Below are 26,905 nucleotides of genomic sequence, written 5' to 3' on the forward strand. Positions count from 1 at the left end.
CCACTTTGAATCTTTGCTAAGGTTTGTTGACAGTGTCTTCAGATTCTCCACTAACTCTTAATCTAGCCGATCCTTGCCCCTATCTCAACTTAGCCTTCCCTAGGGTAGCTCTTCTATGTTTGAGCATATGAGCATGAACATCCTTTGGATTGCTTGGACTAGTAGCAACACCATCATTCAACAAATCAATAGATTTGGCATCTATATGTGGAAACCTTCCTTTCTTCTTCCTCAATAGTTTCGATAGGTGCATAAAGTCCCTTGCCTCCAAGGCCTAATATCTACCATGGTCTCCATCTTGATTTGCCATAGAAAAGCCTCCCTTAGTCATTCCTCTCTTAACTCAATCTTATCCCTATAGTTAGAAACCAAGCATCTTGAGACATAGCTGCTAAAGATGTCCCCTTATCAAGCCATGTGTTTATTAAGAAGCCCATTGCTACCAATGTCTTATGTGTACTTTCTAATTCCAATGTTGGTCTACCACTTGATTCCACCTTCTTGCTATTTGAAGCTATCTCACATTGTGTATATTTTCCCTTCGATTAATGCATTGTCTTCATAAAGAAGTATCGAATATCCATTTCTTGTCAAACATTGCCTCAAAGACCAAGATGCAACATCTCTGATTATATCCGTAGACTTCTCAAATGGAAATGGATCTCACAATAGACATTGATTACTTGCTTCTACATGTGCATGCGCATGCGCGCGTGTGTGTGTTTCAACCTACATTTCTTCTACTCTCTTTTCCTATCTCAATTCAACATCCTTGATACTTTCAGAATCATATACCTATAATGTCCTTGAATCAATCATTTCATTATTTCATTAAACATCTTCAAATCTACTGTTTGTAATTGTAGGAATTACACTCTTTTCTTTATCATGGAATTTTCCAAAGTCCCTTATATCCCGAGTCCTACTGTTTCCTTCATAACTGGATCAGAGAATATTATATAGGCATTGCAGAAAGTAAAGATTCCGTGAGATTATCAACTGAGTATAAGTTGGAAGGGGACTACAAGGTGTCCCAATTCATTCATTAGCAATCCTCCTACTTTCGAAAAATCCATACAATTAGTTTTGATGGAAGGTGGCAGGATAAAAATTACTATTCTTCCCAAAAACTCGCATACTCACAGCAGTAGCTAGAGATCACTGAGTTGTTTCAAAACCTCATGTTCATGGTATATCCATACAAAGGACAATCTATTCCCAAAAATCTCAGTATTTAGCCAAAAGTTGTAAACAAAATATCAGCTAATATCAAAGGATGACTATATGTATCCATCCACTCCGCCGGTAGTATACAGTGTGCCAGTGTCATCTTCAAAAATCTTCATCAGCAAATCTCATTGAGAAGTGTGCCAACTCACCTGCATCCATCCACAAAAAGGGTAAGTTAGAACAATGACCCTTAAATGTAGGACTGCAGGCCTCATGCCAGTACACGGTTGTTATCCCTATCACCCAACTTGTTTTGCATTTATTTTCATTATGGCACTTGAACTTCAAGTATATTTAGTATGTCCCTAAGAACACTCAGCCAATGGCAGTAAAAACCTTCAGTAAATGGTCATAAAAATTCTATAAATTTCAGTAAAAAGACTTTTGCTAGTCAGAATTATAAACTGAACATCATCCTCAATAACCGGGGTTTATGAGATCCCCAACTTCTTTCTTGACTTGAAATACTTCAAATTGGTTTGCAATACTTCAATTTCGGTATTTAAACTCTTAAACGAAAAACTCTCAGCAAGTGGTAATAATCATTCTTTATTAATAAAAATAGGAATGGTTCTAATGTATCCTTTACATATAAAAAATCTAGATTCTAAACATGATCAAGGATATCAGCAATCGTCCCCCAAGTTTTCCTTTTCCCGTTAAGTCCTGGAAGGGACAATTATACCCTTGACTTGCCTATAGGTCTTATAATAGAACTGACAAAAATTAGATTCAGTATACACAATCCATACCCCATTAGTATATTCCCCGTATTCTGTCTATTTCCTTGGTGCAAAACCGTCTTTCTCAAATCACACACAGGTTCCCATAATGCTATCAGTTCCACTACTTCTCCTTCAATGATCTCGTAGAGGTCGTGACAACATGTCTATCTTGAACTATATACATACATCCAGTTCTATTCCTTCGTGAAGATCTAGTTAAGAAATAGAAGAATGTATTAAGACCTATCTCCTCTCTGAGAGCCGTCTGGGGCTATATGCTTTCAGCACACAATGACAAACTCAGAGCCAGCAATAGAGATGGAGGAGCTAACGCAACGCAGCTCTGAGAGGTCCTAAGTTCGAGCAGATTGCCAGACGGTCGATTAACAGTTTTACGTGAAACTTAATCATGACTCTCTAATATAGGTCGCTGTATCATCGTATCACATTTTACCCGCGACATCCATTTTCTGTATTCATCAATGTTTGTCTCGTAAGAGATTAATGAGCTTCCCTGTGTCTTATCGCGACACTCGGCCATCCTCTGGGCAACCAAATACACCATAACGTCGTTCCTAGTATTATTGCTCAATCCTCGGTCCAGCCACTGACGGCATCCGCTTGTCGGGAGCGGGCATAAGCTTACTGGGAGTCTCTCATTATTCTGTGAGGTCCCCTACTAGCACCCTCTCCAGTGAGGCCAACTCGGATATACACTTCCATCTGTGGGCTCTCAGTTACGACTGAGGAGGGACTTGGGCAGCAACGTTGGATTCATTCCAAGAACTTTTCGTCTCACGATAAATCTACCTCATCGGTTCGTTCATACAACTGAGGAACGAGGAGAACGTTGCATGCGTTCCATTTCTCATACATTGTTCCCCGTTCAGTCCTTAGTGCTCTGTAATAGTACATGGTGCACATACAACGCTAAATATTATCTCTTAACCTTTCAATATTTCATTTGCGTAACCCGCTATCTCCTTCGTCGATGAAACATGGATCTATTACCTTCTATCACCCGCAGCGTTTTACCAGTAGTCAACTAACGCCTTGTTCGTAGTCTACGATGACTATGTAATCACCAACTATAACGATATTGCGCGGCTATAGTCGGCCATTGCGATCGTTATGTTGTCATCTCTCCAATGCAAATCTCTGACCCCGATTCCAACGGTAGTGCTATCGCTATTTTCTCTTAATTTCATTTAGTGTAAGACCTTACGTTACACCCTTTAATCCTGTTGTGTTCCTTCCATTTCCTCCGCGATCCGGTGTAACCTTGATATCCATTGGTCTTTATAGGACTCTACCAACGCCCCATGGTGTAACTGGTGTCGTTAGATGCCTCCATGGTCTGATCCATTAAATAATCGGCGATATCTTGTCTGGGTTTTTATTCATATACAAATTCATTCCCTCACGGATATATTACTGCAGTATATACATGGGAAATCCCTTATCCATGGCGGTTCACTTAGTCCCAATAAGACCTCCTCTAATTACTAAAAAGACTTCAAGTAACAAGCTAGTGTATTTCCCATTTCCTTTATCCTTGTACTCCTATCTACTACCCATAATACTTCTGCAAAATAATTTATCATTCTATATCCTGTAACAATCCGGATCTCAGGGTCTGATTATGATTAATTACATTACTCCTGCGTCAAAACATTCCCATTCTCTCGATCTGGGATACCTTTCAAATCTTCATTTTACCAAAATCATACCTTAGTGTACTACCTTGATAAGATCATCAACCAGATTGAGGTCTAAATTCTTGACATGCCCTCCAATACAAGAAATGCCATCTTTATGCTGTTCTTTTCAAGCAATGGACTTCATGTCTATAGTATAGGAATCCCAAGTAGAAGGGTGCCTTAGTGCAAGTGTATGATTCCCAAGTAACAAATTGTAGTAAGAGAATGTTTAAGAGTGAAGTTTCCTTCTTAACATAATAGACTTGCCCCACTTGCATATACTTATCAGTTTAGGAAAAGGGATCTCTGCTAGGAAACCATATAAGGAGAATCCAATGGTAGGGGATCTTCAATGAGACCCTTACATCCTCTTCCGTAGTCATGCTCAAAGGCTCGGGTAATGGCATGAAGCCAAGAGGCAAGATGCGTGAGTAGTAAAAGGTCAGGGGGTGGGGATCATAATTACATTTCATCACAAAGGAAATTTTCCTCATACTCCAAAGAAATCACAAGGTCCCGATTCCTACGCTTAGGAATTTCTCTAACGGAATCTTTCTAATAAAGAAAAATTCCTAATTACTTTGCTCTAAATCATATATTAATGAATGCCCAAAAAAATTCCTCCATTTTCTTGCTTGAGTAATCCTGAAAATGAAAATGGACCGTGCTCATATCCAATCATATCCTATCTCCCAAAAATATCATCCAGCAAGCTTCATGGAAAACATAAATTTTCATGGCATCCTTTGAAAAACTTGTGTACTTAAGAAACATAAAAATCCATGGCAAGTTATCCCATGGCAACTAAAGAGCCATAGCACCTTATTCTATGGTATGTCCCTCCAATATCTCATGATCCATTCACCCAAATCATAGTATTCTTCCATGCTATGAGCGAAATTCTTATAAACACGATATAGTCATATGACAACCTTTTAAAAGGGGTGTTAACTATTTAAAATATCGTATAAATTCTTGAAACAAACATTTTGAGGTAACTGATTCAATATGATAAGAGTCAAGAACTAAGGTAATCGTGGCCTCCACTTTATATGATTACCAAAGATCTCATGAGGCTCTTCCTATGTATCTCAGACAAATGCTACAGGTATGTAAGTGTTTCCCAGTGAACAAAACTCCCTAGAGAACTATTTTGTTGAACTTCCGTTCCCCATCTCATTCTCGTTGTCTAAGGAAGCGTGAAGATCTTCGTAGTGAAGATCTCTGCCAGGTTGAGTCTACGAGTTCCTTATACGCTTCTAGTCATAATCTGCGGCTTACTGGATTATATGCACGGCAATATGAGGTGCGCCACAGAGGATAAATACTGCTCCTCCATTCGTGACCAAACACGAAGCATTAGCTTCAATAGAAGAATACCTGCAGTCAGTTCGTGCCGTAGCAGATATAAGCGAGGGCATGGTGATCAGTTCGTGTAATCTCTCGGGTTATAAGACTATGTTACGATAAGCGAGCTCGTACTGTGTGTGGGGTAAACTGCGTCTGATCACGATAAAATATAACTACGTCATTCGTTCATCTAGTACTCTTATAGCACGTCGCGTGCTCACAGGCCACCATACTGTTATGGAATCTCAGACTCGTAGTGAGTGGGAAAGTCGCCAAGCTCCTCAGAGTCAAAAAACCAGTATTCCACTACGGGATGGGTCCATTTCTGAGATGACAAAAGCGAGCTACAGCAAAGTATAATGATACACTGGGCCGTCGTAGAGGACCAATATACCCTGCACTTTTTAACGTAACTCCAGAGCGCAAGGCTACTATTCAATCTTTTTAACGTCGCTCAGACATGGGGAAGCCGGTGGAGCATATCGTGAGCCTCCACGCACGTTTCTATACATCCACAACGTAGAGACGACCAAAAGAGCAGCCAAATGCTCCTGCCTTCTCTGTGTGACGCTCCCGTAATATCTCTAACGTTTGAGCTAGACATACTTTGGACCAAGCAAAAAAAAATTTTAACCTCTGCTCTTTACTAAGAGGCAGTCCCTCTAGTCGCTTGCGTGGGCATCCCAGAGCTGTACGAGCTGGAATAGTTCAGAACAAAGAGCAGATTTCATTAGCATTATGAAAATCAGAAAAGAACCTTGAAAGTAGTTCGTCCATAGCCATGTCCCAGGCCAGCCCGTATGAAATATACTGGTTAGATAAACCAGTTTGTGAAGGTCGACTATCCAGACACCAGAGAGTTTGCGAGCTCCTTGCTTTTCAGGGGGGTAGTCTTGGAAGAGGTCAAAATGAGTTGCTAGAAGTTTAGAAGCTAAGCACGCATCTTCCTTGTTTCAAGCTCTTGAATACCGTGTCACGGATTCTTTTCCTCGATTTTTGTTCCACTCAGCTTTGCAGTTAAGTGGATGTAATTTCACTATTCATTCCTTGTACTCTTCGAGTTCTAGTCCACTAAGATCTCAAAAGATGTGCTGCCAGCCATGGCCATTGAATCATCACTCTCACCACCACTCTCCTTTATACTCTTCTATGTATTCCATACTAAAGGTCATGTCAATGGACAGTCCATTCCTCAATGCTGGCCAACCTATCATCTCTATAAGGAATAAATACTCAGTAGGGTCTCCTTATCTGGAGGTGACTCCATTGTCCACTGGGTTTTAGCACCTACCCATGGTAGTTCAATGTGTACTCAAATATTTCCCGAGGGACTTCGATACGATTACATGTTTCCATGGCCTATCAATACTTTGAAAAGTTCAAAGTATAGAAGGGTCCCCATGACCATGGGCATGCATAGTTGGTCAACAAATAAACTGAGGAGTATAATGTAATATGTCTAATCTCACTAGCGGCCATAAGAAATCAATAGGTATTTCTTTCAATGCCATGGGATCAAAGCCAATAACCTGTGGTAGAATAAACTGTAGTTATAACTATGTGCCCTAGGTAAGGCCCACAGGTTACCAATTATCAAAGTAATACTCAAAGTAATGGAAGGTTGACCACACTCTTTTCCATGCTTTTCTTTCTATGATTTCCTACTTTCATGATCCAATATGATTTCCTACTATCAGTATGTTGACAAGCTTGAACCACACAAGGGTCCTCGAAGGGATGTGTGTGTGTGTGTGTGTGTGAGAGGGAGAGAGAGAGAGAGAGAGAGAGAGAGAGAACTTTTGTAGCTCAATGACAATAATTATGTTCAAATAATCAAATCAAGTACGTGTAACCACAAATATTTTTCAAAAGCGTGCTCATTTTCCTAGACTTTAGCGCCTATCAAATACTTTTGAGTTTGTTTAATAACATTCATGCTTGTCTAGGTTACACATGATTGTGTACTCTTTTTTTATTGATTAGGTCTACACTTTTAAATTCCCCTAATTTATCTACGATGCTCATCATATGCCACTCAAAACAAATCTATCATTGTATTTTGATTAAGACGATGAATGTGGTAGTGATGATGCCTTTCCAAATACTCTGCAACAATTGTTTTTGAATTCTTGGGTATGGTTTATCTAGTTGCTGTGTTTTAATATACATAAGAGCACTTAGTAACATTTTATGTGCAAATGATGCTTCGAGCGGTATCGGTCAATTCCTATTTTGATTGTTGATTTTCTTTTCTTTTTGTCTCTCAAAAAGGTGAATCAAAGTTATTCTTTCTAGATATAAATGAACCCCATATTCCACCTAGATGCATAAATTTATCATCATACCTACATATTATAATTCAATTTTATGCTCATATTACGCTTGATCATTTTGATTGTGAATATAGGCATACCTCAACATAGGCCCAATAGGATAATGAAGCCAAATATTGAACCTCTACCAATGCTAGGATATGGGAAATTGCCACATGGACCCACGTTGCATGATAGATGATTGACGATCATCACCTCCCTCATTTGCCAAGAATTCAAGTCACTTCTTTGAAAAAATACTTGCGACAAGGCTATGAATAAAATTACTATCAAGTGTAGACACCCCTTATCTAGATGGATGACATAAAATAATGAATTACTAGGTGCAGGTTTCTTCACAAAAGTGGACTTGATATCAGATGGATGACATAGTTAATGAATTGCTAGGTGCAAGCTTCTTTGCAAAAGTGGAGTTGAGATGTGATTCTTGGAGAATAATAATTAAATATGTGGACTAATAAAAAACAACTTTCAAGACTAAGGATAGCATGTAGGAATGGATGGTTGTTTGGCCATTCCCAGTGGACAACAACCGCCAAGTGTAAGGATGGCTTGTATGAATGGATGGTTGTTTGGTGATTTAAAATGCCATTGTAACTTTTAGTAGGTTGATGAATCGTTTGAGGCCATTTTCTTCAAGTTGGTCATTCTGTGTTTGGATGACATTAATTTGCAGCAAGTCTATAGAAGAGCACCTAATGCATTGCAAACTATAATGCAAAAACTGAGAGAATCGGTTATATATCAAAGAGTGAGTTTTGTAAGAAAAAGATTGTATTTATGATATCCAAGGAAGGACGAGAAATGGATCTAGAAATGGTGTCTCGAGGATTGCATCTCCATTTATGATCATAATGAAGAAATATATTGTAATTATTAGGATTCTAAATTCAACCCTTGCCTTCTAGTAAATGAAAGAGGCAATGTTTAGTGCACCTATTTGAGTGTTGCTTGATTTCTCAAAATCCTTTGACATTGAATGTGATAAATTGAGGATTTCCATGGGTGGTGTATTCTTCATGAAGGAAGCCCTATTGCATATTTTAGCAAGTTGTTGAATGAATCCAAGCAAAAGTACTGCACATATGATAAAAGTTGTGTTTCCTTTACAAGATTTGAAGCAATGGGGACTACTTGATGCCTAGAGAGTTTGTTGCAAAGACAAGAGAAGTTGCACAATTGAGGAAGCTAGGTGGAATACCTTTTGTCGAAATACATCTTTGTGCTCACAATGAATCAAGAGTAAAAAATAAAGTGGCAGTGCACTAAGTAGGACAAGGGCACAATTATCTCATTATGAAGAATGGAGAAGCCTACAAGGCATGGAACCCAAGCATGGTGGATGTAAAGCCATACCAAGAGTGTTGGGTCCATACTAGGTTTTTATTCAATCAGAATGAGTTATGCATTCCAAGAAGGTCAATGTAGGAGTAGATCATCAATCAGTTATGCAATCCAAGAGGATCAATGCAGGAGGGTATTATCACTCAAGTGGTATGGCATAACAATTTGGAAGAGATATGACCTCACTTTGGAAGAGATATGACCTTGCATGTTTAGTTACACAAGCATTTTTGGCCTGGAATGAATTCCCAAGTCAATAAATTTACGGAGAGTTGTGTTCAATGCTAGGATGGTAAAGGTACATAGTCCATGCAAGACTCTACCGGTCCCTATTGGTGATGATATGGAAGTGCATTTTGAAAGAGACAAGATTTCAAAGGAAGTATTTTTTGTTTGTAAGAACTTCCAAATGTACAAATTTATGGAGAGAGGTGTTCAAGTTAGGATGGTAAATGTAAGAAGCACCTTGGCCCTTGATGTGGTGCCCTACGGGAATCCTTCCCGGTGTTGCTTACCCTCCAAGCAAGCCTTGTAAATTCTATCTGGGTCCGCAATCGATGCCATGTCAAAAAACTGAGGTAGGAATTAGTCCAATGTCACACGATCCAAAGAAACCAAAGACATAGTGGCTCAAGGAGTTGAAGATAATGGGCTATACCGGATCGATGCATCATTGGTTCGTGGTGGGGACCATGGAGGCTCTAAGCTGTGGCATGAGACCTTCAGAGATGTCAATTATGGCACGTTGTTAGAAATGCAAAATCAAAGTATGGTGAATGGACTTCCATCAATTGCAGGCCCGAAACAAGTTTGTAGGGCTTGCTTGGAGGGCAAGCAACATCAGGAGGGATTCCCACAGGAGGCCACATCAAGGGGGGCCAAGGCACCAGTGGAGTTGGTACACTTTAACATATGCAGGCCTATGTCTATAAATTCAGTTGTAGGTTCATGTTCTTTATTACTTTTATTGATTATTATAGCTGTATGGTTTGGGTATATTGCCTGGCCAAGAAGTGTCAAGTAGTTGGTAGACTTAAGAAATGAGGCCAAGGTAGAAAAGGGGACAAGAAAGCTTCCCGAACTAATCGTGGGGGGAGTTTACTTCAACAAAATTCAATGCTTTTTGTAAGAAACCTGGAATCAAAAGACAGCTCACGACAACCCATAGGTCATAACAAAATAGAGTTGCAAAAAGAAGGTGCTAGATAGTTACAGAGATGGGGTTAACCATGCTGACGGGAAGAACCTCTCAAAAGATTATTGGTGTCAAGCGATGAAAATAACCCTTCACATCCTCAACAGCAAAAAGACAATAGAGGATGAAGACAAGACCCCTTTTGATGCCTACTACGGTAAAAAACCTACCATCTTGCATTTGAGGATCCTCGATTCTAATGCTTTGTACATGTGCCCAAAAATGAGAGGACGAAGATGGATTCCAAGAGTCACATCTCATCAGTAGGGATGTGGTCTTTGAAGAGATGATGTCCTAGTCAGAAGAGGAGATTCATGAAGTTCTAGTGGCACCCTTGCTAGTACCTAAACTGATGATCAAGGAGATTGACAAGGTCAAAGAGTCCGAGGAGGAGTAGGAAGCACCAGAGCCATCTCCGCAGACACCATCAACGAAAAAAAAACCAAGAGGACCTTGCATGAATCTTGAGTAGCATATATACTTGAGTCTAGTTCTAGGGCCAAGAAATCTCACTTCAAGAAATTTTATAAACTATGCTTTAGTGGCTTTGATCCATCGGCCTAGATCCTTTGAGGAGGAAAAGGATGTTCCTAAATGATGGGCTACCATGAAGGCAAAGATGGAAGCCATTTTGAAGAATGACACTTGGGAGTTGGTGGACATGCCTTTCAAACGAAAGGTGATTGGTACCAAACTAGTGTATAAGTTGAAGTGTGATCTAATGGGACTTTGGACAAATATAAATCTAGGCTTGTGGTAAAGGGGTATGCTTAGTCAAAAGTTCTTGATTTTAATGAGATATTTTCTCCTATGACTTGGACAGTGATAGCCTTGGCTGCCCATCATGGGTGGTCCATTTTTCACATGGATGTGATTTTTACATTTTTGAATGGGAACCTAGAGGAGGAGGTATCTGTGGACCATCCACCAGGCTTTCAAGTTCTAGGTTAAGCTTCTAAGTTTGCAAATTGAATAAGGCTTTGTACGGTTGAAACAGGCCCCTAGAGCATGGTACCAATGCATTGACGATTGTTTTCCAACCCACCAGCCTGTTTGGGGGAAGTCTATCCAATCGATTTGGTAAGCCGACAGGATAGGGGAGCATATGCCCCCCTGTATAAACCCATCTCTACTCCACACTTACACATCTATTTGTATTGAAGCCTTAGTAGATAGGCATCACATCTAACCCAAAGGTGTATGCATAGGAGAGTTCTCCACATGGTTTTGTTCCTAGCCCCTTTTGCTGGAAGATTCTTGTGCTCACCCTTGAGCATGTTTTTCTCGCATCTTGTGGAATAAGTCCTCTCCCTTTCTCTTGCCTCTCCCTTTCTCTTGCTATTCTATTCATGTGTGAGGTGTGTATCAATGAGATCATGAGGGAGTGTTTGGATGGAGCTAACCTTATTCTGCTATGTGTGAGGTTTGAGTGCTTGCTACCTCCATTTTCTAACAATGGGAAGACGTGAGCAAGGACCATCTTAGGATTACCAAGAATCATGAAGAAGAATGATAGTATCATCATTGAAGGATCGGTTTTTTGACAATGAGAAGATGCGAGCATGGACTTTATCTTAGGATTACCTAGAATCGTGAAGGAGAATGATAGTATCATCATTGGTTGAGCAAGAAGGCCTATTTTATTTCTTCTAAGGAGGCCACTAATGCTCTAATGGATGCTAAAACTCTGTTCCAAAGTAGTAGTGAGATGGCATGGACTGTCAAGGAGTATTACCTCAAATAAGGAGACTCGTATTCTAAGCTACGTCTGAAACATACTATGGAAGAAGTCTGGCATGAAGTTGTTACTTAGCACAAGCTACCATCCTCAAATTGATGGTCCAACAGAGATAGCTAATTGAAGTTCGATCAAATAGAGGTAATTAGTTGCAAGACAACATCCAAGGCAACATCTCAAGTATTGGGCCACTTATCTGGCACTAGCAAAGTTTTCTTACAATATTACCAATACTAGTGTATAGGGTTATCACATTTCTATGTCGGGTATGAGACAAAGAAGGGTTTGCGCATAATACTACAAGAACCAGTGTGTAGGTTTGTCACAAGAATGGTATGTAAATATGGGATGAGAGGTTAGTAAGAAAGTATAACTATTGATCATGAATATTCATAGAAGGCATGTAGGATATGCAATGTGCAAGGATGGCTCCTCGTGTCAAGTTTCATTCCTTATCAATATTATCTTGATACGTCTTGGTCCTTGTCGACCATCCATGCAATAGTTATCTTGGTATTTGACCATGCATCACAGTCATCATTTTTTTGCATTTGAGGGTCAAAAACTGAGCATGCTTAGTTCCTATATGGTATCAAAGTTATTCTTCAAGGTAACATAAGGGGTGTCTTAACACTATTGTTATGTTACATATGATCATTCATTGAAACCAAGCATGATAGGGAAGTAATGCACCCATTTGTTTTCCCATTCCAATGTTATGATGGCATATCAATATTCTTAAGAGTCACCATATTAGTTCTATGAATGTTGAAAAACACCAAAAGAAATAGAAATATGTTCCCCACGTAAAGCATGAGAAATGCATTGTCATGAAATAAATAACTTAGAATGATGAAATGACTAGGTTGCACCCTTCAAAACAACAATAAGCAGATGAAAAAATGGTGAGAATGACCCAATGGGTAGTGATCGTTATAGCCTATCCAACAACCTCTTGAAAATTCAAAAGGAAGAAGAGGAGTGTGAAGAGTAACTTAAGAAGACGGTAAGAAAGACATCAAAGCAAAAAGGGACAAAAAGGGGAGTAAAGCACAATCAAAAACCGGCATATGCAATCAAATCATTGACTATCCCTTGGGATGATTTAGCTATTAAGGTCAATAAGAGTTTCTTGGAGTGGTAGGTTAACCTTAGGGCCTAGACTAGATCACCCATGACTTTATGTGACTAGTCGTGGCTATAATTTTCTTAAGAGCCCACATGAGGTGACATATTCACCATGGTTGAAGATGGGTATTACAAAGCCTAAGCCTCATTGTCTCAAGTGGCTTTGCCACCTTCCACTTTGACATGCACTCATTGCTCCACACACTCTAGGATAGCCAATCAAAGAGTCCTCTCATGGCAGATGCATACATTGTAATTGAGCACGCTATGTTAATGCAATCATGGAAGGCTTGACAATGAGGTTAAAGGGGTAGCTTTACCCTCTTACTTGCTCACCTTCATTGTGTGGATAGCTTTGTTGCTACAATTCTACATATGTACTATTCTTGTTCATTTCATTCTGGGCATCAAGGTCCACCTGTCCATTTGGAGGGCACATCATAGTATCAAAGCCAAGTTGCTATACCTGTATGGCCACACAAAGGGAGTCTTCTGCTCCCTTGTAGTACAGGGGCAGAGAGGGGAAACCCTCCAAAAGAGTGTAGAGAACACCTAGGGTTCTGAATCAGTAGCTGTAAACCTTCAAAATAGAAACTGTTGAATGGTGTGCTCTCCTAGGATGCATGGTGGACTTAATGTCCTCAATATAAGATATCATGTGCTTGCAAGGAAGGCGACTATGCTGCATACTTTTTTTCGCTAACAACTCAAACAGGAGTGACGTTCTTGTCATCCTCTAGCAACCAAGAGCAGGAGATCTAAGAAGCTTGTAGAGTTTCTAATCAACACAGCCCTGCAAAACCATGATATCTAAAGTTTGCATACCATGATATCATTGTTTTTTAAATTTAAAATATCCCTTTCTTTGCAAAAAGTTATTAAGGAAACAGTACCAAGAACATTTTGCATCGAGTTTGGGCAATTTAACCTTGCTTATCGAGACGATTTATCACTGAAAAACAAGAGACTTCAGAAAATAGAGCCTCCCTTTTGTATCCCACATAACAGTCTGTCATCTAACGTGGCAGTAGAACTGCTCAAAAAAAACCTTGCAAAAGGATTCCCTGTTTCAATATCAGCTTAAAATTCCCTAAAGATCGCACATAATCTCATGCCGCTATACACGGAGGCCCCTTATAGACAAACAAAGTATCTCACAGATGCTTCACAGGAATTAATCCAAAAATTAGTCTCATCCTATACAGAAGCTCCACAGGTGTAGTAGTTCCATGTGGGATATAAGTCAAAATCAAATCACTAGTTGTTCGTACCCTCGAAAATCTAACACCTAGGGGGGAAATTCAAATCATTCCAAAACCCTGTGGCAATAATGTGTCTCACACCAGCTTTTTTTTTTGGGTTTAAACCTGAGAGAAATATAATGTTCTAGCATCTCAGATCAATAATAACAGAAGCAAAGCACAAGCTTGCAATGAAAGCTTAAACTCAAAAGATGAGATCCTTTTTAATCAGGCATTTGATGCTCGTACTTAATGGTAAGAGCCACTTTACAATATTATTTTTGCAGCTCTTAAGAGGGTGCTTAAAGGATGGCCCACATCAGCATAAAAGAGGAGTTTCCAATAGAATGAAGTAAATCCCACAGCTAGAAAGACAATCTTTCCTTCGACATATTTAGAGAGGGAAAGATGCCAATTCCCAAAGCCTTGGGAAGATAAAAATGCAATAATCATCAGGAAACATGCCCTCTGATTCATCATAGGCAATAACTAATGATACACTCATTCTGCCCAATGCAGAAGAAATTTGAACGTTCTAACAATATGCACATGTTGCCAGTTCTACAAAACAGGGCATCGAGAATGAGTACTATTTTGAGCCTAACCATGTACCAGGATTCAAACTTCTCCTTCTTCCTTGTAGCTATCCTGTGTTTCCTGGTGTAGTGATTGGAGTTTATGGTTTGTGGGAATTCTGCACGGACTTGGCTATATTTTGCAAAAATTGGAGTGTTTGTGTGTAAGCTTCATCATCCTGGCTTAGAGGTTTGCAAGAGTTTACATGATCAGTACCATCCAAAACCTGCACATATCAGCAGCACTGAGGATTAATTAGGTCCTATATTCTAGAGGAAATTTATTTCATGAAACGGGTATTCCCTTAAAAACCTCTTTACTTCTTTCCTAAATTTAAACAAATTTGCCACCTAACCCAATTCATGAGTCCATAGCATCACATATTTGTATGAAACATATATTGAAGTTATCTCTTTCACGCACTGAATGAGCGACTTCTGTCTCATTGCAATCAGCTAATGAAAAAGATGCCATCGATTTGTCGAACCCTCCAGGAGCACTCTTTATACATGCTAAATGTTGGTAGACTTATCTACCCAGACGCGAGCAAACCTAGCTTTAGTCCAAGGTCATGAACTCACACTCTCATTCTAGAGGATTCTGAGACTCTTTTTTAATCATCCACAAATTCGAAAACAGGCCTCACAATCGAATTCTAGTGCCCAGGATGTACGCATAACGATTCTTGAAATTAATGCAAAAAAGGCTGTAAATTTTGACTGTGATTTTCTCCAAAATCTTAATTGTTTCCATTTTTTGATTGTAGCACTCCCCATATAAAATGGATACATGCTAAACTGAGTCACAAGGGAGAAAATTCACTTTTCACAAATACAACTGGTACAGAAATCAATAAGCATTAGTCCATACTTGGTCATCCCAAAATGTTTGAGGCAACATGATGCATCATTATGATATTAAATACAGTATATTTCAGCCGTAGCTGCCAAAGGCAAGTCATCATGGAAAAGATTTAGATAAGGAGACCTTCGTTTCATGTTTTGCCCTGTCTCACAAAAGCCAGCTCACAGAATCCAGCATATTTCTAGGCCAAGATTTTTATAAGTTTCTGTAAATATTCATATAATTTATACATACACACAAATACTTTGACATTAAGTATAACCAAAATTTGAAACTACGAGACTTGCTCATTCATCGAGGAAATTTGAAAAACCCTAGTTCAAACATAGGATTTATAGGTCGTATAACCCTTTTAGATTGCAAAATTTTCAATAATAGCCTTAAAATAGCATTTACTTGGGGTGAAAAACGCTCCTTTTTAATTTCATTTAGAAAATCACAGAAGTAATTTGCTACACACGCAAAGAAAGAGTTTGTTTAAAAGTTTGATTACTTATATAGTGTAGGTAATAAAAACTCACAAAACAAACAAGAATCATAACAAATGTCTTCAGTACTTTTAAAAATGTTCCTCTTTGCTCATGTGTATATATATCTAGACGACTCCAGAAACAAGCCCAAACAAATCCTCTAAACACACCACTAGCTATGACATCCCCACCAATGTCATGAGTGCCCAACGGTGGCTGTCTTGTTTCGTTTCTTTTGCTATCTTCTTATTTGTTACTCACCTTTGGTTCCTGAATTTGTAATTTAATCTACTTCTGATTCCTTTGAACTCCTTAGACCAATAACTCCAATATTTGATAAGTTGTTCACCATTTTGACATGCATTTTCTTGATTTCATATAAGTTTTGTTCAGAATCATGACTTACCAATGCCTATGGAAGGCAAAAAAAAAGCCTATGAGACCGAAAACTAAGAACATCATGAGATGTGTCTATCACACCTCACTACTACTTAGTCTAGGAAAGCAGGAAAAAAATATCGTTGAGAGGGGTTGTTTAAAGGACTTCATGTTCACATGGTTGTGAAAGTGTACTTGGAAGCATTGTCACAACCACGATGCATGCCCTTTGGTCAAGCATGCATGTGCTCCCAATTTCATTGTAAACTTGGGACCTTTGAAAAATGGATCCCAAGTATACATAAGATTTAACTCTCCCAACCAGTTCCCCTGCAAGGGTAAAAGCCTCACGCTGAAACTGAGTATCATTGGTATTGAATTTTATTATCTTGGTTTTACCTAGCTTGCCCTTCATGCCAACACTCACAAAGGTATGTAAAGCTACCAAATGCATCTATAGTCCCTTTGCTATGTTTGACATTAATACCACATCATCAGCATAAAGCAACATAGTTATGAGGGTCTCCGCCAGGGTTAATCCATGGCCACCTAGTGTATTCACAAAAGAAACCAGCTCATCAGTAATATGTATTCCAAGAGTTGACCCATACCTTGGCCATCAAGTGGCCAACCACAATAACCAGTTGTTGCCTGCATCCATGACATCCCTTGCCTTGTGAAACAGTATGACAGTGTTAGTGGTCAAACTGATGGGAAAGCCTTTGTAAAAGGCTTCATTGAAAAGCTTGACTAAGAATAGCAATAAGGATTTCACACTCACAAGTTAAGACTTCTGCTAGGCCCTACTGATCCTTGGCCTTTTCGTTCTATAACTTCTTGATGGCTTCTCTCAAGCAGGCTCTGGTGGAGTGCATAGAACTGCTGGTAAAGAAGGAACTTCCAAAAACTTCATGTGCAAGCCAATCTCAGTGAATCTCCAAGGCAGAGATCAAAATAGTCATGGGAACTCGTTGATTCAACTCGTCTCTTATCAGTTCACTTTGCAGAACTAAGGATGCACAAAGATGCTCCTCGTCAGATCAAAATCATGGAAGCTTCCTGGAAGACGTACAGAAGCTTGGAGAGATGAGGAGGCAAGATGGCAGGCTGATAGCATTTTGCATGAGCAAGACGAAGCTAGAAGGCCAAATCCTAATTAAGAGATTATGCTTGAAATTGGGCAGAAGCATATAACCTAGGAGTAGAAAAGCTTAGAAAAGTTAGAAAGCTAAGAGTTGAAAGATGGCATTTTAATTAGAAAACTCTAACTTTAATATTTACATAATTATTCTTGGTTAAAATACTAATAAATAAATAGATTGATTCTTAAATATATTTTTAGTAGTTTTTTCCCATGCACAACATTAATTACATGTTAGGCCCAGAACAAATATTATCATAGGATTGCAAGGTACATATCTTGACCTAGACAACACAAAATTTACCCATACTGAAAGTACTGGTTAGACAGGCAACAGCCAACGCACTCGCTAGAATGTCCCACAAACTTTACATGGTCCCAATGCAGGTCCCAAATTTTAACCCGCAAGCAGCATTTCATCAGAGCATGTCTCCGTGATTGAAGTAGCCTCTCGCAGTGCCTGACTGCCTCGTGAATAAAAGCCGCCAAGCATCTCTGGTCCGGATAGGAGAGGAATCGGGGCAAAACCCCAGAGCTATCTCTGAGGAGAGAAGGGAGAAGGAAAGAGAGAGAGAGATAGAAGGAGATTGGGAGGGAGAGTGTAGGCAGCACGTAGGAGGACGGAGGTGGGAGTAGATAGGATTAGATGTCACATCAAAAGGTGTACAAATAGGGGTGGATGGTGACTTATATAGTCCCTCCACATTTCCCACCTAAAAGGCCTCTAAAGGTCCTCTAAATTGCATCTTTTTCCCCTTCATTACAGCCATCCCTTCCCATAGAATTTCACCCTCAAATTTTCACAGCATGGCTGTCCAAAAAAGGTGCAGCAAATAGCAACTACTAATCAGCCCGGTAGGAGATAAGGGTGGTCCTAGACAATGCTTTCTGGGTGCCATGAATTTTCATCCTCAGGAAGTCCCCACCACTTGATAAGATACTCTATGTAGACCTTGTTGCAGAGTACATGGTCTCTGAAACCCACGATGCACTCTCGAACATAGAGGATGTGGCCCTCCTGATCCATAGGTGGCAACTCAGGAAGAGAACATGGACATACTGTCCCACATGTGGTCTCAGCAAAGACACATGGAAAACATTATGGATCTTGGAGGTACTGGGTAGCTCCAACTGATATGCTGCCTCTTTAATCTTGTGGATGATCCTGTAAGGACCGTAATACCTATGAGCAAGCTTTGTGTTGGGATTACCTTTCAGCGAGGCATAACGGTTCTTATGGAGACGCAAATGCACATAATCTCCCTCTTTGAAAGACAAATATCTCTTGCGTTCATCCGCATATTCCTTCGGCTTGGCTTGGGCATCCTGCATATTCTTTTTTGCCAACTGCAGAAGGGCATCCATCACTGTACCAGGCTTCGGCTTCGTCCCAGTGCCAGGATAGATAGATTGATATGATATGATTATGATTATGATTCTATTAGCATAGATTAGTACTCAACAAGGGTCCTAGCGTATCCTTTGCTTCACCCCACTGAGGCTTGTATGAGTTCGCTTTTCTATGCACTTTGTCCCATAGGCCCGCGAGGTCTCCTGTGGACATTAATATATCTTTCTTTCTTTCTTTCTTTCTCCAGGTCATTCCGTGCTTGCTGATTTTTCATAGCCATGTTAGCAATTGAAGAAGGCATCCCAACCTTGCATCCATACATTGCCTCAAACGGGCTCATGCCAATGGAGAGATGCGTGGTACTGTTGTAGCAGAATTCAACAAGTTGCCAACCATTTATCCCAGGATTTCTGAGTATCATGACAAAAGTGCCTCAAATATTCCTCCACCCATTTGTTCGCCCTTTTCGACTGTCCATCAGTCTTAGGATGGTAAGCAGTGCTAGGTGTGAGTAACGTACCCATTCCTGTAAATAACTCCTACCAAAATTGACCCATAAATTTTGCATATCCGTCACTGACAATTTCTTGGGGGAAACCATGATTCTTAAAGACATGCTCAATGAATTGCCAAGCAACCTGTGATGGTGAATAGCGCCTTAGTGGGTATGAAATGGGCTTGTTTTGTCATTCTATCCACCACAACAAAGATGCTGTCCCATCCCCTCTCTGTAGTAGAAGGCAATCATGTGATGAAATCCATTGCTATGTGTGTCCATTTTCCCTCTGGAATGGGTAACGGCTGCAAGAGACCTGCGGGTAATTTGCTGTCCACTTTATTATGTTGGCAAGGCAAGCACTCAGCCACGTATTGAACCACATCTCTCCACATGCCTTCCTAGGTAAAGCTCTGCTTGATTCTTTCAAATGTTTAAGTGACACCCGCATGTCCAGCCATGGGAGAGGGGTGCATTTCTTGCAAAACCAGCTGTCTATATTTTGAGTCTGGCACAAAGGAAATCTTGTCCTCGCACCACAACAACCCATTATGCAATTTGAATTCCGGATGACCCTGACTAGAAGGCTTCTGCAAATCTGAAAATATGGAAGCTGCCTTATAATTTTGCATATACTCTTCTTGAATGCCATGAATCCACTCCCGATATGTGGTAGAGATAGCATAAAAATTGCAAGCCCACCTCCTGGACAAGGCATCTGCAACCACATTTTCCTTCCCTTTTCTGTACTCAATGTCAAAATCATAGGATTGGACTACAGCCAACCACCTCTTCTACTTATGTGACAAATTTGGCTGGTTGAAGAAGAATTTGAGTGTCCTATGATCTGTTTTCACCTTAATCTTACTCCCGTACAGATAGTGGTGCCATTTCTGTAAAGCATGCAAGATAGCCAACATCTCCTGATCATAAACATGGTAATTGAGTTCTTTGGCATCAAACTTCCTACTTTCAAAGGCTATTACTCCGTGTTCCTACCTCAGAACAGCCCCCAATCCTTTGCCACTGGCATTTACCTCCACAATGAAAGGACGCAAAAAATCAGGGCATACCAAGACAGGTGCATGAGTGAGAGCGAATTTCAAGTCTTCAAAGCTGCATTGTTTCCTTTGACCACCGAAAAGCATCCTTCTTCAAGAGGTCAGTAAGAGGAGCTGCCCTCTTGGAAAATTTGCGAATAAAGCGCCTGTAGAAGGAAGCAAGACCTAAAAATCCTCTCAACTGGGCGGGATTTTGTGGCTGTGGCCAATCTTTGATGCATTTCACCTTTGCGGGATCCACCCAAATGCCACGTCTACTCACAATATGCCCTAGGTACTCAACCTCCTTTGCCATAAAAGTGCATTTGCTAGCTTTTGCATAAAGCTGATGCGTCCTCAAAATTTCCAGCACCTGCTTCACATGCTTAATGTGCTCCTATCTATCCTTGTTATAAATGAGGATATCATCAAAGACAACCAGCATGTATCTAAAAAGAAGTGGCGGCAATATCTTGTTCATCAGCGCCTGGAAGGTGGCCGGTGCATTAGTCAATCCAAAAGGCATCACCTTGAATTCATACAAGCCCCGTTCTCTGTGGAAGGCCATCTTGTGCTCATCTCCTTCTTTCACCCTGATTTGATGGTAACCATACCTCAAATCTATCTTTGTGAAAAACTGATCACCCTTGAGTTCATCCAACAAGTCATACATCCTAGGGATTGGAAACCTGTTCTTGATAGTGGCCTTATTTAGATCCCTGTAATCAATGCACATGCGGTACGATCCATCTTTCTTCTTCACCAAAAGCACCGGGGAGGCAAAAGGAGAAGTGCTATGAAAGATGAAGTCCTTCTCAAGTGATTCCCGCACCTGTACTGCCACTTCCTCCCACTCAACCTAAAGAGAGATGGTATGGGGCTTTGTTTATGGGCTTACTGCCAGGCTCTAGGACAATGGCATGATCCACATCCCTCTTGTGGAGGCAATTGGGATGGCATATCAGTAAATACATCAGCAAACTCTGAGAGCAACTACTGCATATCACAATCCTCAACACGAAAAATGCTAACCCCTAAGATACTGAAACATTCAATGCATAGAGGACATTCTCCTTCCTGATCTCTTTGGCCGATTGCCTTGCTGAATGATCTGCATTTTTTTTTTTTGCAAAAAAGAGACTTCTGTTAAGTATTAAAGAAAACCGTTAGAGCAAGCTCCATACGGGAATACGGGATACACCATGCAATGCATGAAAAGCTCAAGAGCCAAAAAGAAAGGATTGGGGCTGATAGTGCCATCTCAATCCAGTAGAAACCTCCGAGAAAAAGGGAGAACCCCTCCAAACTCGAAGAAATACAGTCCTCCTAGAAGAGGCTGCCCGTGAAGGGCCCCGCATGCTAGCCCATATGGCTATCAAAGTGTGAACTGTGTCACTCCAAATACCTGTGAACACCTGTGATGGATGTATCTGGGTGTCATCCAAGGCCTCTGTGCATCTGGCTCTCCAAATGTGCCAAGAGGAAATGCTAGCCAAAATCTCCCAAGATGTGTCCACTGAAACATGTGAAGCTCTGAAAGGGATATGTGGTACATCCTGAAGAGAGCAGGGTCACCTGTCGGCGGATCGAGAGTGCCCAAGAAGAAGGCTCACCCTCATGAAACACTTGGGGCCCAGTGAGGGATAACCATGCGACCGAGCCCCAAGTCATGAAGAAAGGGGAAGTATGAAAAATGCTGAGTATTCGAGCAACTCCTTTCCAAACAGTCCTCGCTTAATTGCAGTCCCAAAGGCAATGTCGCACTGACTTCTCTACAGAATGACAGCGAGGGCAAGTGGGATCAGCCCCAAATCGTGATCTCCACAGGTTCACTGCAATCCCTCCATGAATAGAAAGCCAAAAGAAAAGAGTGATCTTTCTATTTCTGAGGGATTTCCAGAGCCTCCTCAAGAAATTCCTACGCAAATCTGCGGTAATGAAGAAGCTATCCCAATGGGGGGCTCTGGAGGGAATCCAACCTCTACTGCTCAGCTGAAATCTCCTAACATTACCAACCGTGAAACGAAAGAAGGGAATCCCCCTCTCGGTGCCCATGATCTATCCACCCCCACTCTCCTGGGTCCCACTGCAAGCACCTGATAGGTGCACCTCCATATAACCACAACCTCCAGGATCCCAGGGCCAAGAGTAGAGGGTCGGGGTCTCAGTACCACTGCAAGCTCGCTCCATGGTCCATAAAACCAGCAATCCTGACAGGTTGAAAGGCAACCTCTAGAAGAAGATCTGCAATTTAGGGGTTGCAATACCATGCAATGTTACACATCTACCCCTGTGGACAAAGCTCACTAATAGGGCATTTACCTCCATGCTGATTGTGCCCAATGACTTCAACCAATCACAGCCCAGGATAGCATCTATTGGGCCCATGTCCAGTGCCAAGAGATCCCAAGCAAATTCATAATCCTCAAAGAGCTTGATCCTTGAATCTTGGCAACAAAATTTACTGATCAAATGCTGTCCATTTGCCACCTCTACTCTCAGCCCATGATCAAACTCAGTAGCAATCAATTCCACCTTCTGTAAGATCTTAGAATTGATGAAAGTACGAGTGCTACCGTTGTCCATAAGCATGTGAGCAGTCCTGCCATTAATTTGCCCTTTCAATCTAATAGTTTCAGCACTTTTGGCACCCATCAAGGCATGAAAAGAGATAGCATAAATTGTTTGCTGCCATGTCCCAGTTCGCATCCACCCAGATCCCACCTGAGACGCTTGATTGCATCTTTATGGAGCTGCATCGGCTACGGGATCGTACCGTAGCACAGGACCAGCTTATCCAGAGCATGAGCTAGGAGATCACTCACCTCCGTCAGGAGGTGGTCTCCCTCACCGCTACAGTCACAGCGGTCCCGCGCACCACACCAGAGGTGGAGGAGCGGATCGCCACCATCCAGACCGCTATTGAGGAGACTACCAGATGGGTAGATGTTGCGAGACGGGCACCCAAAGCAGCAGTTTTAGCCACCATCGCCGAGCAGAAACAGAGGGCCAGTAAGGCTCTCAACATCCGAGTTCGAGGTATCCCCCGAGCAGATTCATTTATCCCCCTCGTGGACGCGACTGCTTTCGTGACCTCTACCCTCGGCCTCGCCACAGCCACCTATCATCCGATTCAAGGACACTCAGGCTTGACTTCCAGCACTCAGGCAGCGTGCTACACTGCGGGACCACCCTACCATTTTCATGGATGAGGATCTCACACCTATGCAGGTAGAGGAGCGGCGCACCCTACTTCTGTAGCGAGATGCAGCCCGTCAGGAGGGGAAGTGGGCTGTCGTCCGAGATGGCCGCCTGCTAGTTGGCCCTCGCCGCCGAGCCCCACCAGGTACTCAAGACACGGTAGTAGGCTCCCCCCCCAAATAGGGAGACATGGTCTATGATGAGATTCAGACTCAGCACACAGTACCCTTGGCATGCACCATATGGAACTGTAATGGTACCCTATGGTCTGACCCTGGGAATTTCTCAGAGTCATACACTGGACGTGACATAGTTTTCTATACAGAGACACACCAGAGCCCCGAGCGCCCTCTCCCCTCGGTCAGTGGCTATACCTGGGAGTCAGTATTCCGTGAGGAGACCAGAGATACTGGGGGGGTCCGAGGCTCACTCATTAGTCTAGTCTGATATCCGTGGTCAGACGGGATGTTCACACCCGTTACCTATGGCTCCGCTTACGACGCCCTTCCACACGCGACCTTTTTATTGCAGTCTGCTACTTCCCTCCTGAGACGTCACACTTCGCACGGGTGCTACGCGAGGATACGGGGGTATCCCCCTATTTAGATCTCCACCCAGACATTGTGGAGTTTTCCAGACGCGGAGAGGTCCTCCTAGTTGGGGATTTCAATGCACGGACAGGCACACATCAGACATCCCTCCTGGATTTCCACTCAGATCCGGTCCTATTACCTGAGATGGACATAGAGGACTCGGGCTTCCCCCGCTCCTCGGCCGACAGTCGAGCCCCCGTTACTGCATATGGGCAGGCTCTTTTGGATCTTGGATGTATAGTCGGTGGCCCGCCTCCTCTGGTTTCACATGTTTTCCACATGGCGGAGGAGCCAGTCTCGTCGACTACATTTTGGGATCTCTTGCTTTAGCCTCACAGATCACTGACTTCCGTACCGCACCCTTACCCCCAGGAGCCGACCACACTTACTTTTTCTTTCATCTCCTTACGCCTCGAGCCCCTTCCAGCCACACTCCGCACTACACCACCTATCATGATATACACTTTGATCATAACCTCTCACCTAACTACTCAGCCCACCTAGCCTCTCTCCTCAGACACAGACACCATACCCTCTCTAGATCACCGAGCCACCCTCATCACCCACTCTCTCCATAATGCAGCCCGCCACATCTTTCCTTACACTACTCGGTCTACACGCCCCCCACCCGTTGGCTCCACCCCTTGCAATAGTTGGTATGATGACGAATGTAAAGCCTTACGCTGCACACTCCGACTCACGACCCAACGAAATGCTAGGGCTGACCCACACCTCAACCGGGAATATCGCCGCCTAGTCCGTCGCAAGAAGCTAGCCTTCCTGCGCCAGAATGAGGATACGCTACTAAACATCCTGTTCAGTAGCAACTCCAAGGATTTCTGGAGGAAATTTCTAGCACGCCGATCCCCTACCCCCCTCACAAACACTTCCCTCTGGCACTCCTACGGACGCACACTCTATGATATCCCTGATCAGCCCCCTCCTGACCTCTCCGCCACCCCCCTCGCACATCTTGCACCGTTTTCACAACCGAGGGAGTCACCCATGCAGCGCACAAGCTTCACAACGACCGAGCCAAGGATCATGAAGGCCTATGCACAGAGTTTGTCGCCTATGGTGTCAAAACTCTAGCCCCCATCCTGGCAACGTTGTTCAATGAAGCTGTCTGCCACGGATTCCCCAGAGCCTGGACCCTGAACACTATCACACCCATCCACAAAGCAGGAGATCCCATGGATCCACGGAATTACAGGACCATCATGATTGGACATGTTATGTCCAAGATCTATGCATCAGTATTAGATGGTGAGGTCAGCACTCGCGCAGAGATACGAGGCCTCAGGGCATCTGGACAGGCCGGTTTCAGGACGGATCACTCAACTTACGATCACATTTTTACACTTCGAGGGATCATTGAGGAGGCCAGACACAGGAGACAGAGGGTATATTGTTGCTTTGTGGATTTCCGCAAGGCATTCGACACTGTTCCTCGGGCCCGCCTTATCAGACGCTTGCAAGAGTTAGGTTATGACTCGGAGGTTATATGGGCGGTAGTAGCTCTCTATGAGAGGGTGACGGGCCGGGTCAGGATTGGTACCAGCTGGACCACAGAGATCACGAGCACTATAGGGGTCAAACAAGGATGTCCCTTGTCACCGACTCTATTTGGCCTCTACATCGATGAGCTCGAGACCACCATCAGGACACTCGGAGGTGCAGGCTGCTCTCTTGCGGAGGATGTCATCCAGATTCTCTTATATGCAGACGATGTAGTGCTACTATCCTCCTCTGCTACTGGTCTTCAGCGACACCTGGATGGACTTCAAATCTTCTGTGATACCCACGACTTGAAGGTCAACCTTGGGAAAACCAAGGTCATGATCTTCAACACCTCCCGACCCGCTATGCACCGAGAGCAGTTCCTCTTCGCCGGCGACCCTGTTGAGATAGTCGACTCTTATACATACCTGGGCGTTGTATTCTCAGGCCCGATCTTCATGCAGTCTACCATGAATGGTAAGCATTCTGAGCTCGCACAACAGCTCACCAAGGGGAAAGAAGTGATGCTTGAATGGACAGAAGTTGTTAAAAAGGGATCAGCAACTCCCAAAAAAGAGTTCATTTCTGAGACACTAGAGGAAGAGAAAAGACGGGCCGGTAAAGCAATGAATGTCCTAGTTAGAGGTTTCGCACTGGGAGATACCCCAATGGTAGATGCTCAAGCCCTATTTGCCAAGCTGGGAGTCAACCTTACATGTGAGGCAGCTTGGAGGGTAGGGAAGATGGAGATACCAACAAGACCATTAGTGCTGAAACTCCAAACTGCAATCGATAGGTCCAACCTCATGAGCATGCGAGCATCCCTGAAGGGGACCAAAATCTATATGGATGATGACCTCACCCTTCTACAGTAGGAGCATAGAAGGGAAGGCATGACACGGGTAATGGCAGCAAGGGAAGCAGGGAAATGGGCTGCCTACATTGATGGCAAAGTGATTATTCGAGAAAGAGCTGATAGAGGTGATAAGGGAGAAGGGGAGAAGGAAGAGGGGGAACTATGACGGTGTCAGAGTCGGGAGGGGAGTGCACAAAACAAGCTGAGTATGGCTGTATGGAACTGTAATGGTACCCTTTGGTCCGATTCAGGTGGCTTCTCGGAGACATACACAGGCAGAGACATCATCTTCTACACTAAGACACATGAGACCCCAGAGAGAGGGCTGCCCACGGTGACAGGGTACATTTGGGAGTCTGTTCACAGGAGAGAAATGAGGAGAGATAGTGGAGTATGAGGCTCTGGAGGTGTAGCTGTCCTTTTCAAAACACACTTGAGACCACTCATATCTGTAG

General features: G+C 42.4%; 1 protein-coding gene across 2 annotated transcripts in view; it reads right to left on the minus strand.

The window, feature by feature from the left end:
* Positions 1-14,142: 14,142 nt before the first annotated feature.
* LOC147897249 (alpha/beta-Hydrolases superfamily protein) overlaps positions 14,143-26,905 on the minus strand; it is a 74,845-nt gene continuing 62,082 nt past the window's right edge. For both annotated transcript variants that reach the window (XM_087380236.1, XM_087380235.1), the window contains exon 10: positions 14,143-14,786. In XM_087380236.1, coding sequence (XP_087236362.1) covers positions 14,661-14,786 — 126 coding nt within the window. In that variant the 3' untranslated portion in view covers positions 14,143-14,660. The remainder of the gene's footprint in view (positions 14,787-26,905) is intronic.

The sequence above is a fragment of the Dipteris shenzhenensis genome, chromosome 10 (genome assembly GCF_047967505.1).
Source record: "Dipteris shenzhenensis isolate YYH24624 ecotype China chromosome 10, Dip_SZ_1.0, whole genome shotgun sequence".
Taxonomy (NCBI): Eukaryota; Viridiplantae; Streptophyta; class Polypodiopsida; order Gleicheniales; family Dipteridaceae; genus Dipteris; species Dipteris shenzhenensis.